The 17,265-nt window shown below is 40.6% G+C and overlaps 1 protein-coding gene across 2 annotated transcripts; it reads left to right on the forward strand.

The window, feature by feature from the left end:
* Window positions 1-17,265, forward strand: LOC122878696 (tubulin-specific chaperone cofactor E-like protein). Of its 2 annotated transcripts, none has more exons than XM_044201852.1 (11): window positions 1-93; window positions 1,558-1,677; window positions 1,846-1,916; window positions 3,032-3,211; window positions 4,805-4,944; window positions 5,564-5,745; window positions 6,095-6,351; window positions 8,277-8,403; window positions 8,570-8,686; window positions 8,797-8,908; window positions 10,751-17,265. In XM_044201852.1, exons 4-11 carry the CDS (start codon window positions 3,064-3,066, stop codon window positions 10,955-10,957), a joined length of 1,290 nt encoding a protein of 429 aa, XP_044057787.1. In that variant the 5' UTR covers window positions 1-93; window positions 1,558-1,677; window positions 1,846-1,916; window positions 3,032-3,063; the 3' UTR covers window positions 10,958-17,265. The 2 variants fall into 2 exon arrangements, with proteins under 2 accessions (XP_044057787.1, XP_044057789.1); XM_044201854.1 differs by having other exon boundaries at window positions 56-93; window positions 2,210-3,211.

Here is a 17,265-nt window from a genome sequence, read left to right on the forward strand (position 1 = left end):
TTTACAAGCTACGTCACTTCCGGCATGTATGGAAGAGCAACATGACAGCTGGTTTGTTTTTATCACAAGGGAAATTCAAAGTAGATATTAAAGGTATGTAAAACGACGACCTTCTATTTTATCCGTTTTTGAGACGTTCTCTTAGCATATTGTCATTAGCTAGTGATTATCGATAGTATATTTATATCGTTGCCATCTGTAATCCATCTCGGGCTCCATCGAGCTGCTGCTGGGGTCAGACTCACTGATGCTGAGTCTGGACTGGACACTGTCTGCTACCCGGCTGTCAACAACAGGCAGCTTGCCCTTATTATTCACCAGTGAAATATTGTTTCCTTTAGCCGGGGATATAACGGGGAAAATGTGTTGTTATTCTCTGTACAGGGTTAGCTAAACGCTTTTAGTGAGAAAGCCAAACTCCATTAAATAATCTGTAAATTTTTAGTTGTCTCTGCCTTGTCAGCCTGTGTATAACGTAACAACACCACTGTAAGAGCTTTTACTAATCACAAGCGAAACACATCAGTTCGGCTCAGATCTCATAGAGAAAGTATCATTTACAACAATAAAATATCAACTTTTATAATCGGTCTGCCTGTTGTTGCCAGGACCACTTTTCACCAAATTGATGTTACTTGGAGAGGGGCTGTAGCTAATAAAGCACGTTCAAAAGTTGACATTTTGTCAAAATATCTATGGCTTTGTTAAAAGGGGATCTGCCGAATTTACAAGAATGTCGTGCTGAATCGCAGGTCATCTTGTTTTACAAACTATTAGATGTGTACATACAGATAAGCAAAGAAGAAGAAAATTACGATGTTTTTAAAGGGCATTCGGCATAGCGGACTCCGCATAAAACAGAACAGGCCAAATTCCATTCAAAAACTCTGTCATTTTATAGGTGTCTGTGCCTTATCGGCCGATGTATAACGTGACAATGCCACTTAAGATCTTTTACAAATCGCCAAGAGCCTACATATCAGGTCGGCATAAATCTAATAGACTAGATAGCACAATATTGCTGTAAAATATCAACTTTTATAAACGGTTTGTCTGAAACCTCTCTTGTCTTTAGAAATGTCGTTCAAATAATTATTGCTTTGTCTATAAGATGTATGCCGAATTTACTAGAACTTCGTGCTTAATCGATTGCCATCATGTTTTAGGAACTGTTAGATGTGTACATTTACTGATGCAAAATAAAGATACATCAATTTGTGAAAGTTCTCAGACTTCACACTTAACATAACAAGTCAGAACCGCTTTTATCTCCATTAATTTATTTTCTTCACTATTCAAGTGCCTTACTACTCTACAATCATCTTTGAGTATATTCATATTGTCACTGACAGATTATTGTGTTTTATTTCCTTAACCCATGTGGGGAAATTCCTGTCTGGTTTGTATCTGCACTGTGAAGGCAGTTTGGCTGCTCACTGTAGCACTCTGCTCTACTTCTAAGAAATCTGAATGTGCTTCCATGTTCTTTTGATTATATTGATATTGGCACGTGAATAACAAGGCAGAAACTGATCTTTGACCTTGTTTGTTCTCCAGTGTCATGTGGTGAACGCCCTCCAAGTCCTCGCTTTTCTGGCCTGTCCAGAGCAAATCCTGACAACTGACCAAAGATCCTTTCTTCTGGACACATCTGTCAGCCCTATCCGCCACTCTGGAGTAAGACACTACTGACAGTGCAATAGGGCCTGTCTTTCATCTTCCAAATAGACAGCTTTGTCTTGTGTAAAAGTTATTGAAAATGTTAATTAGTTTGAGTTGCACTTAAAATGATACATCTGTCAGTGGATACAAAATGAATTAGGCTACTACTAATTTCTTTGACAGGCCATCAGTACAAACACAGAAGAAGACAGTGATCAGTGATACTGGTCAAAGCAAGGGAAACGTCTCTTCAGGTAAGATGCTTTCTGTCATAGCCTTTGAACTATAACCATACACAGTTGGAGATTACAGAAACTGTTTAGAAATAGGTGTGATTTCTCTCAAACTGGTCAAACACTCGCGTGCAGTATTGTGTTTTATTTGTCTTATGTCTGTAAGACATAAAAATAACTGGTTTTGATTTATTAGCTAACTTGATTTATTAGCTAAAGCATAACAAAATGCTTTCATACATTACCACAATTTATTGCTGCCCATTTTTGTCAAATAATATATTGAAACAAGATCCTTTTGTTTTTTATTTCAGCAAAACCACTACATAATTTATGCTTCCCTGCAGCAGATTCCACAGCGAGGCTCTGCCCACCAAGCATTTTAAAACACACACACACACACACACACACACACACACACACACACACACACACACACACACACACACAGAGATACTCGTCATTTTAATTATAGAAACTGAGGTTTTAAGTTAGGTCAAAAGTTAAAAGGTCAGCATAAAGACAAGCTTTCTTGTTTCTCTCCTCTGGGCAAATTCAGGGATATTTAAATGGGACAGTGTCTCTTTGGTTTGCTGATAGAGCTGAGGACACCTCCTTGTGTCCCTCCCTGCTCCCATTATCATTCGTACCTCACTTAAAAAGAAATGCAGTCCTTTATGTGTCTCTGTATGGATGGCTGATCTCTACAGGCTAGAACTGAGAAACTTGGAATGGTTTATTTACAAAATATGGTGAATGTTTTATTAATGGCTGCATGATGGAATGAAGAGTTGTAGTAAAACTGCAAGTGATTTACTGAAATGAATGGACTGATCTTTGTCATGAACAGGACACTAGTGTTTGACATTTTAGACCAATGTTCTGCTGTGTGAAACCAGCTGATGAACTGCAACATGAGGTCCAAAACGCTGTGCGGTGCCCTGCTGATTATTGAGATTTAGCGTGGAATGGATCTTTCCTTTTATATGAGCCTTTTTTTGCCATACACTGTCATTATTGGCACAGCTATGTATGAAGTCTGACTTGAGTCGTGTATGATGTATATAGTAGCAAGCTAGTACGAGCTGGCTGCTAATCACTGTGGATGTCTGTCTCTTTCCCACTCTGCTGACCAGCTGAGGGGGAGGCTGTTCAGCGGGACGGAGCCATGGAGCCACCAGAGGACATGGAGGGTCGTTCCTTTGTGGAGGTGATGAGTGAAAAGTACAGCCCAGAGAACTTTCCGTACCGCAGAGGGCCTGGTATGGGGGTGGTGGTGGTACCCACCATCGGCCCCCAAGGCTCCCCTATGAAAGGTGAGTTGGAGGTGAATAATGAAATAATGATTGGCTTTGTTAAACAGATAGATATGGGTATGTCACTTTCATTACTTACCTCACTAGATGCCTCCACAGAACGGGCCAAAGCTCGCTACGTGTAGCTGATTTATATGCTGGTAGAGAGGGCCACTTTCACCCATTACTTCCCATAAAAACTACAGTGCCCAGCATGGCTGAATTCAAATGTGCACCCTCTGAATTTGCGCACTGAACCCTGGTAGACTTTTGTCACATGAACCGTGCCGTGTTCAAGTCTGTGAGGGAGCTGGGTCGAGAGGGGGTGAAGTGCACTGTTAGATGGGACTGAAGAACTCTCTCTTTTCTATTATGATGAATCAAAACTCTTGACCCTGTAACCTATTTCAAAGAATTTTTCTGAATGGTTTTTAACAGTACTGGTATTCACAATTTATGCAATATGAAATCAAGTTTATTGTCACATACACAATCAGACACAACGCATAGTGAAATTCGCCCATCCTAAGTATTAGGAGCAGTGGGCAGCTACTGCGCAGCACCTGGGGACCAACTCCAGTTCTTAGCCACTGACAGGAGAATTACGAACATGTTTTGATACTGGGGGAAACCGGAGAGAACAAGCAAACTCCACACAAAAAGGCCTAACTAGGCCTACATAAAAAATGTCTTCAAAATAAAACTCAATATTAGGGCTTATAAATTGTGTGTAGCAGGTAGACTGGTTGTTTTGCTTACTATTATTATTATAAAATTATGATTCATTTCTTTTGCATTGTTACATCCATATTACTATGAGCTGGGCAATCTTCCCAGCAAAGTCTGGTGAAGTCTGCACCCCAAGCGGACTCTCTGGAAGTCCACAGGAGGTCAGATTGAGGCCCCTTGTGGACTTGATGAATTGTGGATTTGCCCGGCACTCGCAGACTACCTGGGAACATGCCTGTTAAATCCACGAGTCTGCAAGTGGTGGGGAAGTCCGGACATTTTTAATTCAGCCCATGTCTTGTGGCTGCATTGCATTCTGGTCTTTTGAGGCATTTCAGTGGTGGAAAAATTGAACCCATAAATGCAAGAATCATCCTGTGTTGTTTTACTAGAGGAAGGACAGACAGACACTATAGTGAACCAGGGCTTTTAACAAAGACACAGTATTAAACCTTGTTAAGCGTGTTATCTTTTAATCAGTAAAACTGCAGAAGAGCAGCAGTTGTTAACATTTATTCTGGGAACTTGCTGTTGTCCTAGAGGTCCGACGGGAGTTTTTGGTTCTCATCTCCTTCTTGTTTGTAGCATCAGCACATGACTGTATTAATTTACAATTGTGAATTACAGTTGATCACAAAATGCACTGGCCCTCACAAACTGGTTCGTATAAGAGTGTAAGAGTTCTCCATTTAACCATTACACTGAATTATTAGCTGATATATTACTTCTTTGTTTGAACAAATCACAGCTTACTTTGACTCATAACGTTTAATCTCAAGGCCCCTTTACCCAAATATAACCCCTCCTTTTTCTGTGTGAACTGTCCCCTCCGTCTGACTAAGCCTTATTAAGTCTTACTTCCACCCTCTCCCACCTCACCTCCAGATCGTCTGAACCTGCCCAGTATGCTGGTGTTGAACAGCTGTGGGATCCGCAGGGCAGGAGAACAGGCTGAGATTGCTGCCTTCTGTGCCCATGTCATTGAGCTGGACCTGTCACACAACAAGCTGCAGAACTGGCATGAGGTGCTGTCTCTGGGTTTATTACAGTAGATAATTTCCATTAAAGGATAAGGCTGGCGATATTCTATATTTGACTTATTGTCAACAAATCCTGTAAAAAGACCCAAACCAACAATGAATGTATCAAACTAACAAGTATTGTGTGTATTCAGAGCCTGATATATCTCATTCCTCTGTGCCTTAGAGCGCCATTGTTGTCCAAAAACTATTAAAAACACATCAGTGAGCTACACCATAAAATAAAAACTACAGTGCCCAGCTATTCTAGGAAATTACTAAGCCTGTTTTTAAAATGAGCCATTTTCAAAGCTTTATGTCTTCAGTAGGAACCAATGGGTTTTGGTCTTTTTGTGGAATTTGTTGACAATAAGTAAAACATAGAATACTGCCAGCCTTATCCTGTAAAGGTTGCGAGGTAAATGTGCCAAACAGAGAAGGCAAACCTGTGCAGGCTGTCTGTCATCCTGTGGTGTATTTGTGATAATGAGATACAAATTCTAATGACCAGTAAAGATCTGTGGCTTGTGGCCAGTCTTCTAGTTTTCTGTTTAAATTTGTGGTTTCAAAGCTTTTTACTATATAGCGGACAAAATTAAAAAACAGACCATTGTCTCATTTTCAGATCAGTAAAATCGTGTCCAACATCCCCAACCTGGAGTTCCTGAACCTGAGCTCCAACCCCCTGGCCGGAATGACCCTTGAGCCGCGGTGTGCTGAAGCCTTTTCCCGGGTCCGACGCCTCGTCCTCAACAACACTCAAGTGTCCTGGGACACCGTGGTGCTGCTCACTAGGGAGATACCTGAGTAAGCAGAATAGTTGATCACTGCTCCTCCATTTTTCCGCAGGCTTGTGAGGAGATTATGGGGCGTCTCACAGAAGCCGAGCAGGGCGACCAGTTTTCAATCCTGTGCTTTTGAGACTGAAGAGTAGGCGCTGCACTATTTCATTGGCTGGTTTAGCAATTGGCTGACACAAAAGGCTGCCTATTCTTGAATGACACTGGCACTTAATTCATTACTACAGTGGGCTGCTGTCCTTAAAGGGTCAGTCAAAAAACAAACAACTTATTTAGCCCTAGTGGTATCTATCCATGCATGTTTGTCCAGGTTTTGACATATCTGCCTCTGATATTTCTCCTGTGCTGTCCTGCAGGCTGGAGGAGTTGTTCCTGTGCCTTAACGAGTACAGTAGTGTGAGTGCCTCCAGTGTGGCCTGCCCCACCTTGCGCCTGCTTCACATCACCGACAACAGCCTCCAGGACTGGGCCGAAGTCCGCAAGTTTGGCTCCATGTTCCCCAGCCTGGACACTCTGGTCATGGCCAACAACAACTTGGCCTCCATTCAGGACAACAAGGATATCCTGCAACGGCTCTTCCCAAACCTACGCAGCATCAACCTGCACAACTCAGGTCAGTGGATCTGTGTTGGCTTGTTGTGTGTGTGTGTGTATGTTTGGCGTAAGACATGTTAAACAATTTAAATGGGATGTTTTAGTGTCCCATGATGGTTTAATTCCAGGAGGAAACGCAGAATTGCTTCTAATTTTCAGTCCGTCCAGAATGACAGTATCAGCTTCTGTATGCAATGACTCAATAACAGCTGATAAAATTAGCACAAGCAAACATGTGACTGTCTCCTAAAAGCTTTGTGTTATTTGTGGAGTATCACAATAGATTCTTCTCCACACCAGCTTTTATCTCAGGGATTGTTTCTATTTTGGGGAGTATCAGTGGTGAATCTATTTTTAGAGTTCTGTTGAGAGTAGATGGGACAAAAACAATATCCAAAGACTTGTTCAAATTGACTTCAACGCACCACTTCGTCATATCTCCGTGGCCTGAGGCACAGAAAAACATTGTTTTCTCTCAGATTCAGCCATAAAGACTTATTTTTCTTAAAACAAAAACAAATTCTGCACATGGGCTGAGAGCATTTCAGAGATAATAAGGCAGCAAAGAATGCTGATGGGAGAACGATTAAGATTTTGACATACTTCAAGGATTATTTTTTATCGTCAACAAATCCCATGAAAAGACCAAAATCAAAAACGTGTAAGTCCATAGCTCGATATTACTTTCCTACCCTGACTGTGTCTCTGAGTCCCAAAACCCATTAGTTCCTACTGAAGATTTAGTTTTTTAAAAGGCTCAGTAATTTCCTAAAGCTGCTCGCCATTGTAGTTTTTAACTGAAGTAAAAAGTGCATTTGTTGGGGACTATTTTCAGCTGCGGCTTAATACACATTTGGTGCACTAGTGAGTATTTACAGCAGCAGGACGGTGTATGTGGGATAAAGTCAAAATAAACTACAGTGTGTGTGTTCGTGGTAATGAAGGAACATGTGTCTCAGTGCAACAGTGTGACTCATTCATGTGTTTTTAATAGTTTTTGGACAACAATGGCGCTCTAAGGCACAGAGGAATGAGATATATCGGGCTTTGGATACACACACATTACTTGTTAGTAGGATACATTCATTATTGGTTTGTGGCATTTCTTGACAGTAGTAGTGTATAGAATATCGTACGTATAGCAAATGTTTCACATTTTAGCAATGCTTGTTTACCTTGCTCACCTTGCCCTTTTTAGATGTTGCCAGCCAGGTGAAGGACCGGAACTAGCGTCTAGCTGTGTCGGGTGAAAAGCGAATCATCTAAAGTTTGTGTTATTTTTTATTTTATGGCCAGCATAGTCAGAACCTCTGAAAACAAATTTCATTTTATGTCACCAGCCAGGTAGCCAGCTGAGTCAGCTCCGTCGGGGCCGAGTGTCAGGATACTCGGCTGTGTTTCAGTATCAAAGGGCCAAATGTGGGATAGGTCTAGTACATACAGTACGTACAGTATGTGGCAGCCAAATGTCTAGGTTGCGGTGTACAGACTTGGGACGATTTAGGCTGGGAAGCAGTGCTCAGGCTAGGTTTTGGACTTTCACTACTGTAAGTATACTGCCATGTCATGCATCAAGTCCAACAACAACAACTGTACATTCGACAATTATCTATGCTGGATTTTGGCTTCTGTAGGGCAAAGTGATTTTGGATGCCTGGGTCATGGAATTCATCACTAATCATTAGTGGACTGTGTGGGTGTGGTTTGATTAGTTTGTACATACTGTATATGCACCCATCACTCATAGTAAGAAGTTGATTAAGAAAATAAGTGTTCAGGGCCTTTAAACAGGCCTGCAAGGTTTAGACATATTCAACCTTAAAGCTGGCATAAGTTCTCATTTCTCCCCTTCCAGGATAAAGCTGGTCTGCTATTACTTAACATACTGTACAGTACAGAGCTATCTACAGCAGACACCACACACATGTCTGTGTGTGTCGCCAGGTCTCAACCGATGGGACGACATTGAGAAGCTGAACTTCTTCCCCAAGTTGGAGGAGGTGCGGTTGCAGGGCATTCCCTTGCTGCAGAACTACACCAACGCAGAGCGACGCAGCCTCATGATAGCACAGTGAGTCCCATCAGTGGGAATGGACCTCCATTACAGTAGATAGAAAGTTTGTTTTGTTTTGCATCTGAACAACAGAAGGCAATAATCTGGCTTTCAGATTCACAGTGTCACAAATACCTGCTACTCAAATGCATAATACAGTATGTATGTATGTGCTTCCCCTTAGGCTCCCTTCAATTTCAATGCTAAATGGCAGTGTTGTGACTGATAGCGAGAGAGAGGACGCAGAGAGGTTCTTCATTCGTTACTACTTAGACTACCCTGAGGAGGAGCTGCCTTACAGGTACGCTGCACTCATTGTCTGTACTCTAACTACAACAGTATGAGTGCTTGTGTCATGTATGTGTGCGTGCTGTTAAGACTGACAGCACAACCTGCTCTTTCCCTCCTCAGATACCATTCCCTGGTAACAAAGTATGGGAAGCTGGAGCCACTTGCTGAGATTGACCTCCGACCTCGCTGCCGTGCCCAGGTGGAGGTTCACTGTGAGGAAAAAGTGGAGCAGGTGTGTTAAGCATGTAATGAGGTATTGTTCTGAATAGTAGACAAATGTAGAGTAACTTGAGAGGCAGGGCTTCAAGTGATATCATGTAACCTTACTTCCTTTTGTCTCTCTTCCATTCATACTTGACCTTGCAATCCTGTTGAGTGTCTCTTCTGTAGATGTAATGATTGTTTCTGCCTGAGTGCTGTGTCCTTGACACTTATGCTCCCTACTTTTGACTAATTGGTACACCAAGGGCATCCTTAATCTTGGTATCAGCACCAATCCAGCTCTCAGTTGTTCAACAGATGAAGTTGTCCAGTTGTACTTTCACGATATGTAAAAAAAAAAAAAACAACAAAAAAAAAACTGTAACACTATAAAAAAAATTAAATAGGTATTTAGTTCTGGAGTTATGGCACGATCAAACCATAGAAATTACGTAGATGTGTCATGAGCACCCTCTTTCTGTGTTCACTTTCAAGTTCAAGTTTATTTGTCATATATAATCATACAGGTACAATCATAGTGAAATGCTTTGCTTGGAGACACCATGACGCTTGTTGTTTGAAACATTTTAACCCTATAATAAACAAATATTCAGTTTCCTATGTACTGCACAGTCGGTGGCTCACAATGAGTACTGCAAGCTCTATGAAACCTTCCACTGTGAAAGACTAACCGATCAAACACGTCATGGGAATCCACATGGTGTTATTTATCCTCTTCAATGATTAACATGGAAACAAAGCATTGCTGTGAAGGTCACTGTCCGGAGTATATTTATTTAATTCAAATGTACTGAATATTGTATCCCTCACTAGTTAACCTGTTTAGAATATATGCTATCTTTTGCCGGATTTTAGATGATGCCCTGCTGGCCATGTTAAAGGTTCACAGCGCTTTACCAGCAATGGCTAAGAACATCTGATTAGCCCTTTTAAAACTTCTCCAATCCATATTTTTATATGAACAATGAATCACTGTGTGTAATGTGAAAGGTGTCGCTCGTGGTGACGTACCCACAGAGAATTATCACCCGACTCTGCAGTTCCCCTCAGCTCTACAGAGCGTTTTAGTGTCTTTCAGCTCATTGTTGTGGGTTTTTTGCAGGCAACTTCATTGTTTTAGTTCACTCTCACCGCTCTCACCATCAGGCAGCTGTTTTCAGAAAAAACTCACTGTACACTATCTGCCCAGCACCAAACGACAGACAGACAAAGTTAGAAACTAGCTGTTGAACAAAGTGGAACATTTAGCAGCTGAAAAGCCAGATATTTTTGTTTGTGAGAGAAAAACAGTAGTTCAACAGATAGTACAAATATTAGTCCTCCTAATCCTATCAGATTTGTACAAATCTTATCAGAGAACTGTAGTGTTATGAATTACAGGACAGCTTAATTTTTTATAGCGTGGTTGTTATTGTCATGGCTTTGGCTAATATGCCTGTAGGTTTGCATGACATTGTATTCACCACCATCACTGTCAAAATTGTAGACAAAATTTCTCTCAAAAAGACACAATGTCTGTATTCAGGCGATCCAGTGTCCGCACCTTTTGGACATTCCAACAGTGTAAACAATTTAATTTTTGATAAAAAGCTATGCACATTTAGATGGACAATGCTAAGACTTGGAAGAGATTTAAAATGAAATGTGTGTGTGTGCACTTCACAAATTCATGGCCAGGGTAATGTTGTGTTTTAACATCAGTATAAGCATAGCTATCAGCCATATGTCTTAGAGCCGCTATGTGCAGAATTTAAACCTTCCAGATTTTGGCATTTTACTTTTGTGCTTCTTCTGAGTGTAATGAGTGTCAGTTTAATGCCTACATTCTAGAAACTGTTTGTCTTTGTGTCAGCTGAACATCCGTTTGGACCAGACAGTAGCTGAGCTGAAGAAGCAGCTGACAACAGTGGTCCAGCTATCCACCAACAGCATGAGGCTGTATTACATCGACAAGTGCAGCGCCTTCGGTCCAGAGGAAATGAGGTACAACACCCGGGCTCTCCACTCCTACAGCATCCAAGACGGTGATGAAATACTGGTGGTGCCCAAGACCAAGTGAACAGCTGGTGTCCTACCGGCTAATTAGAGTGACTCATTGATTGATTGATTAATTGGATTATTTGTTGATTGGTAAACTGACATCACAAAATAACTGGGAAATGCATATGGAACAGCAACAGTGGCCCACTTGGAATGGAGAGAGTAAAAAGAAAATGATGTGAACACCATCATGAAGACTGCACGGTGGACTACAGTGGGCTGCTGAGAGGCTCTAGCTGGAAATGCAGCCAGTCTGGAGAGAATTTTGTCTTTATTTATTTCAGCTTTATTTGAGGGGCATCCACTGGAGTTAGTGGACAAATCTGTCACACTGGAGAACAGGCCGAGAGAGCAACTCGCAGTCAGCTAGCAGCTTAAGCAGAGGAGAGGGCACTGCTGTACCAGCAAAGCGGCTCTTTCTCTTAGTATACCGCATGTAATAGCACCTGCATAGGCAAGCATCCAACACCACTGGCTTGACCACTTGTCGCAAAAGCTACCCTGATTAGTAGTGAGAGTGGAGAGGGACAGCTGCGTTCATCTGCACTTTTTTTTTAAGTGGGCACAATATCAGGAGGAGCAGCTGTTGTTAAAGGAACATCTTTCCTAAAACACAGTTAAATGCAGGGGTTGGTGATGAAACTAGCGGGGTCCATTTTGTTGTTCGGTGGTGGGGTTTTTTCTGTATTTCTGTGGATAATTGTCAAAGTTAGAAAATGCTACATCACATTCAGATCATTTGACAAAATACCAATAACAAAAAGCAAGGGATTCTTTCTAGAGCCATAATGACAATCAACAATCAGTGTGAAATTTATCAAAGAAAACGCAGATTTTAATTCCTAAAAGATCCCTCCAGCTTTTTTAATACGTATAAAAATAATAATTTGTGTCTGATATGGTTTTTCCACAAACAAGTTAGAAAGGTATAAATACATTTCCTTTTCCCTCATTAAAAAAAATCCAGAATCTAAAGTTCAACTGCTGGACACAAGATCTTCTTACTTCACTGAAAGTCCATTCTCAGTGTATGTGCCCTGCAGGCTTTAAGTTTCCACATCACACTTTGGTAAGTTGCATATTGCATCAGGATTTGGCTTCCAAACTAGTTGTCATCATGCTTGTACAGACACATGCTAAACTGAGATTTAAGGTGACCACAGAGAAACTTTCCTCCTTCAGTAGATGAATGTGAAAACAGTTTTCTAGTGTCAAACTCTGCACAGTGAAGGTCAAAAATTCAAGTGAACTAACAATAAGCAAAACACACATTTTTTGCTGGATGGGGACTTTAAATAAAGTGGAAATAGATGAGGCGGGTTAAAAGAAAATCGGTCGTACAAAAAGGAAAATTACACCAATTTATGATAAAATGGCTTCAGTAGTGCAATGATCCTAAATTGATGATATCTAACAGTGTAAAGACTTTTTGAAGGTTGATGTTTCTTTTATCCTGTGTTTTCTAAATGTATTTTGTGGACTTGGAGAAGGCTTATGACCGTGACTGCCGGAGTATGGGGTACCGGGGCCGTTGCTACTAGCCATCCAGTCCCTACATAACCAGAGTGAGAGCTGTGTCAGTATTATCGGCAGGAAGTCACACACGTTTTCAGTGGGTGTTGGGCAATAGTATCTTAGGGCGCAGCTGGGGGGAGGAGAGTATTCGGTTTGGGGACCTCAGAATTGCTTCTCTGCTCTTTGCAGATGATGTGATTCTGTTGGCTTCATCAGACTCCTCCTACGTGTCCTTGAACACGTACTCGGGCAGTTTGCAGTCGAATGTGTAGGGGTCGATGATGAGTCAGGTCCTCCAAGTCTGAGGCTACGGTTCTCTACCAGAAAACGGTGAGTTGCTGCCCCAATCAAAGGAGTTCTGGTATCTCGGGGTCTTGTTCACGAGTGAGGGTAAAATGGAGTGTGAGATGGACAGGCGGATTGGTGCGGCGTCAGCAGTAAAGCAGGCGTTGTACCGGACCGTTGTGGTGAAGAGAGCTGAGCCAGAAGGTAAAGCTTTCAAGTTACCTGGCAATCTACATTTCACCCCTCACTTATGATCACGAGCTTTGGGTAGTAACCGAAAGAATGAGATCACGGATACAAGTGGCCAAAATGAGTGTCCTCCTTAGGGTGGCTGGGCTCACCCTTAGATATAGGGTAAGGAGCTCAGACATCCTTTGTGTCGAAAGGTGGTTCGGGCATCTGATCAGGATGCCTCCTGGGCGCCTTCCTTTGGACGTTTTCTGGGGACATCCAACTGGTAGGAGCCCTGGGTAGACCCAGAACACACTGGAGAGATAATATATCTCATCTGGCTTGGGAACGCCTCAAGATCCCCCAGTTGGAGCTGGAAAACTTTGCTAGCCTGCTGCCACCACGACCCGGCCCCGGATTAGTGGCAGAAAATTGATGGATGGATTGATGTTTCCTTTATCGCTGACCAAGATCAGATGTTACACTCACACATACCCACACAGGTTACCACAAAGCAGCTGTGTCATGTTATGTGCTGCCCCCTACAGGCTTCAAGGTTTTCAAGGTTTTTTGTGTGACACACACACCAGGGTACCCAAAAGTCAATCTCTCAGTGCAAATTCTGCATAGGAGCAGTATGAAGGCATAACTTATCTGTTAAAACATCATGTAAATGAGGTTTGATTACTTTCATTCATTCATCCATCCATCCATCCATCCATCCATTAGCTATACCCGCTTATCCAGATCATTTCAGTTCATTTGTGCACATTCTAGGGAGCAAGATAAGACTGGGAATTTGTCATTAACTTGTGTGTTCGTGGTCATTTTAAAGGCATATGGTAGCAGTGTGGTTTTGCCAAATTCCCTGATTTTGCGTACATAGCTATGTGATTTTAGTAGTTTTTGCTGTTTTCTATTATATTTTTATGCTTTTTAGAGGTTAGCATTCCGTTTTTTCAATGCTCCATTTTTTTCTCATGTAACTTATATTGTTTCTTTAATTAATTACATATGATCTTGTCTTATGGTTCTTTAAATGCTTAATCAGTGTATCTCTTTACAGTTTATTTATCATTTTCCAAGAATATTATTAGTAATTTTCCTTGAACAGACACTGATCTCTGTTTAGTGCATGTGTATGCACCTATAAACTGCCCATTATTCAGTGAAATATTTATGCCTACATCAGTGTTTCATCTGCTCCACATTAGTGTATTCTACATTTCACTCTATCCTGCACAGAAATACTTCCACCAAAAATAGCTATTTAGGGTATTATTATTATAATGTGGAATATATACAGTACGTATTGATTTTATTATACAGCCTTCACCTTGTATAAGAGGAGCATTGATGTTTGGTGCTATTGATTTTTCCTATAGCAAGCAACATAGCATAGTAGAGGATTCCTGACCGTGCCCAGTGTTATGGCTATGGACACAGTTGATTTGTCAAGCTACAAAATAAAATAAAATAATTCACATGTAGTGGCTGGTTGGAAACAATATGTTTCCACTGGGCTGTACTCTCTGCACTCTCAGTCCATCTACTGTTGACAGAAAACTCAGCTCAATGTGCTTTGGCCTGTTTTTAACAGTGTTTTTACCCTCCAAAAGTATCAACATCTCAAGTATGTAAATGCCACAATATTTCCTTCCTTATTATAATCATTTTCCAGTTTTATTTTATAACACAACTGCTATACTTGAATATTAGGAAGTGTGGAATAATAAGACTAAGGAGTCATTATGAAGATATGGCAATGACACACAGCAGGTTAGATGAAAAGAGTTACAATACATGGACCTGTTGCCCCATTTTATCACAGTAGTGCTGATTAAATGTTAGCGTAGCATGAACCACAGCCATAGCAACCAGCACGGAGAGAGGCAGCAGTGCAGTGCTGGCACCAAATTAAGTACTGAGTTATTGTGTCTGTGCTGATCAGTGTGAGATTTGTTTGAAGTGAGAACATGTGATATGTAATAGTTTGCAGGATGGGTGATTTTTTGGTATGCATGTTATTTATTGACTTTATGTGTTTGCAAGGAAAGTGGTGGTGCTTAGATTTCTGGAATAATGAACTTGATGGAACTTTGTTTTACATTAAGCCCAAGAAAAATATTTTAAGTCTTGATGTAAATGTATTGTTTCCCTGTTTAATTTATCCAGATTGTGTTGATTTTTTTTTATTGTGTCTATTGTTTACTGTCCAACCTGCTACAAGCCAAAAATATTGGCTAAGGCATTTTACAGCCCATAAAGCCCCTGAAAACTTGATTTTAGATTTTTATTATTTCTCTGTAACATTGAAGATTCATGACAACAATCAAAGTTAAAGTTAGGAAAACACATCCTTAGTTATTATTTATTAAGAGTTTAACAAAAACTCATCAAGAGTGTGTGGGTGTGCTTTGATCAGATTTGATTGTAAGTGGCCTGGCAAAATAAACAAACAACCCCAATTGTCATCACATTTTGATTCTAATTCTGATTGGTAAATTTTGTGACATCACTTTTTTCCAACTGAGACCCGCCCATTCAAACCAGTGAGATGAGAAGAACTCAGACAAAACCAAAAAATACAGAAACTTCTCATGTGAAATATTCAAAATTGTTCTAACTTTGGGAGAAAACGTTGTGTATAAACACAACCTCATCGCTCATAGTAACACGCTGATTGAGAAAACATATTCTCAGGACCTTTTTAAAGGAAAATTCCACCCCTGTTGGCAATGCACTGTATAGATTTTATTTGGTCATTCTGTTGTTTTGTACTGCAACTGTTGCATTACTCTGACCGACTGGACCATTAACAGTAAACATCAGGTTTTGGTGTCAGTCCCACAGAATCATACTGTGAGGCCTTCTAGAGCCGCCTTTTATTTATCATTCAACAGTTTTACATCATCATATAGGCAGAGATAATAATTCCACCAGCAGTAGCCTGAATAGACCAGAATGCATTACAACCACCGAACATGTTGTGATTGTAGTTTGAATAAGAAGTGACTCACTTTTTGGTAAACTGTCGATTTGCTGCCACCATCACTATCACTCTAATTGCTTTCATCACCTTCATACATAATCCAGAGATGAATATGACATTTAAAGCAGTGCTGTACTTTGACATTTTGTGAAATAGGCTTATATGCTTTCTTGCAGAGAATTAGATGAGAAGATTGATACTACTCTCATGTCTGTACGCTAAATATGAAGCTAGGGGACGGTTAGCTTAGCATAAAGACCAGAAACAGTGGTAAACAGCTAGCCTGGCTCTGTCCAAAGGTAACAAAATCTGCCTAACAGCATCTCTAAAGCTGACTAATAAACATGTCATATCTTGTTTGTTTAATATGACAGGTTGCAATTTAACAGGGTTTTATGTGCTGGACTATTTCTTGGCCGGGCGCACTTCCTGGAGTCTTCGATAGCTAACCGGCTGCTGGCTGTAGCTTTATATTTAGCGTACAGACATAAAAGTGGTATTAATCTCCTAACTCACTGCCAGACAGCAAATAAGCATATTTTCAAAAATATAACTGTTGCTTAAAGGAGTCATTGGGGGGTGTCAAAAGGCTTTTTTTTTTTTTAAATATAGGAAATCATTAATTGAAGTAGTCAAAACACCTCCTAAGGAGTAACTGAGGGTGGATTTTTCCTTTAAATTCAAGTATAACCCATTACCTCCCTCTGTACTCCTCAAACCAATGCAGTCTGTTCATATTGTAAGAAGCAAATGAGAAGCCGAAAATTGAGTTGAAATACTGCACAACCTCTCAGAAATGTAATAAACTCAAATAAGACCTGTTTAAAAAAAATGTAACACTCTTCTGTTAGATTAGGGCTTGTCTGCTGAAATAGAGATAAGTTATATATTGAAAAGCTCCATCTTTCCTTTGCTTAGTTAAATACTCAACACATAATGCTAGACATCTGGCAGCTTCAATACAGCACATCCTGTTTGAATGGCAACCTGTGAAACTAAATAGATACTTGCTACTCTGAAATACACTGCTTGAGTCATCATCTGCTGCTAAAAGTAGTGCACCAGAGCTTGTGTGGATCTCAGAAGGCTTTACTTGTCTTTAATTATAGTGTTATAGGTTTTGGTTGGACTAAATATGCAGGTTTCATTCCCGCTCAGACTTATATACACCAGTATTTAAGCTAATCAGTTCACTCAACTATATGTAACACGGGACTGTTCATAATCTGTGGCAATTAAAGCATAATAATTTTTTGTAGGAACCTATATGAAGTATTAAATGGAACAGAATGAGTCATCTTTCTTGTGTTAGTATATGTAGAGAAAGATGCGTCCCTGAATGGTAATAAATGACAGTTTCCCTC

The sequence above is a fragment of the Siniperca chuatsi genome, linkage group LG7 (genome assembly GCF_020085105.1).
Source record: "Siniperca chuatsi isolate FFG_IHB_CAS linkage group LG7, ASM2008510v1, whole genome shotgun sequence".
NCBI lineage: Eukaryota > Metazoa > Chordata > Actinopteri > Centrarchiformes > Sinipercidae > Siniperca > Siniperca chuatsi.

Excerpts from the sequence above, each read along its gene's own strand:
- LOC122878696 (XM_044201852.1), top strand. The coding sequence starts at position 3,064 with ATGGAGCCACCAGAGGACATGGAGGGTCGTTCCTTTGTGGAGGTGATG. Across the intron at positions 8,404-8,569 it reads CGCAGCCTCATGATAGCACA|GCTCCCTTCAATTTCAATGC; the intron begins GTGAGTCCCATC and ends GCTTCCCCTTAG. Across the intron at positions 8,909-10,750 it reads GTGAGGAAAAAGTGGAGCAG|CTGAACATCCGTTTGGACCA; the intron begins GTGTGTTAAGCA and ends TCTTTGTGTCAG.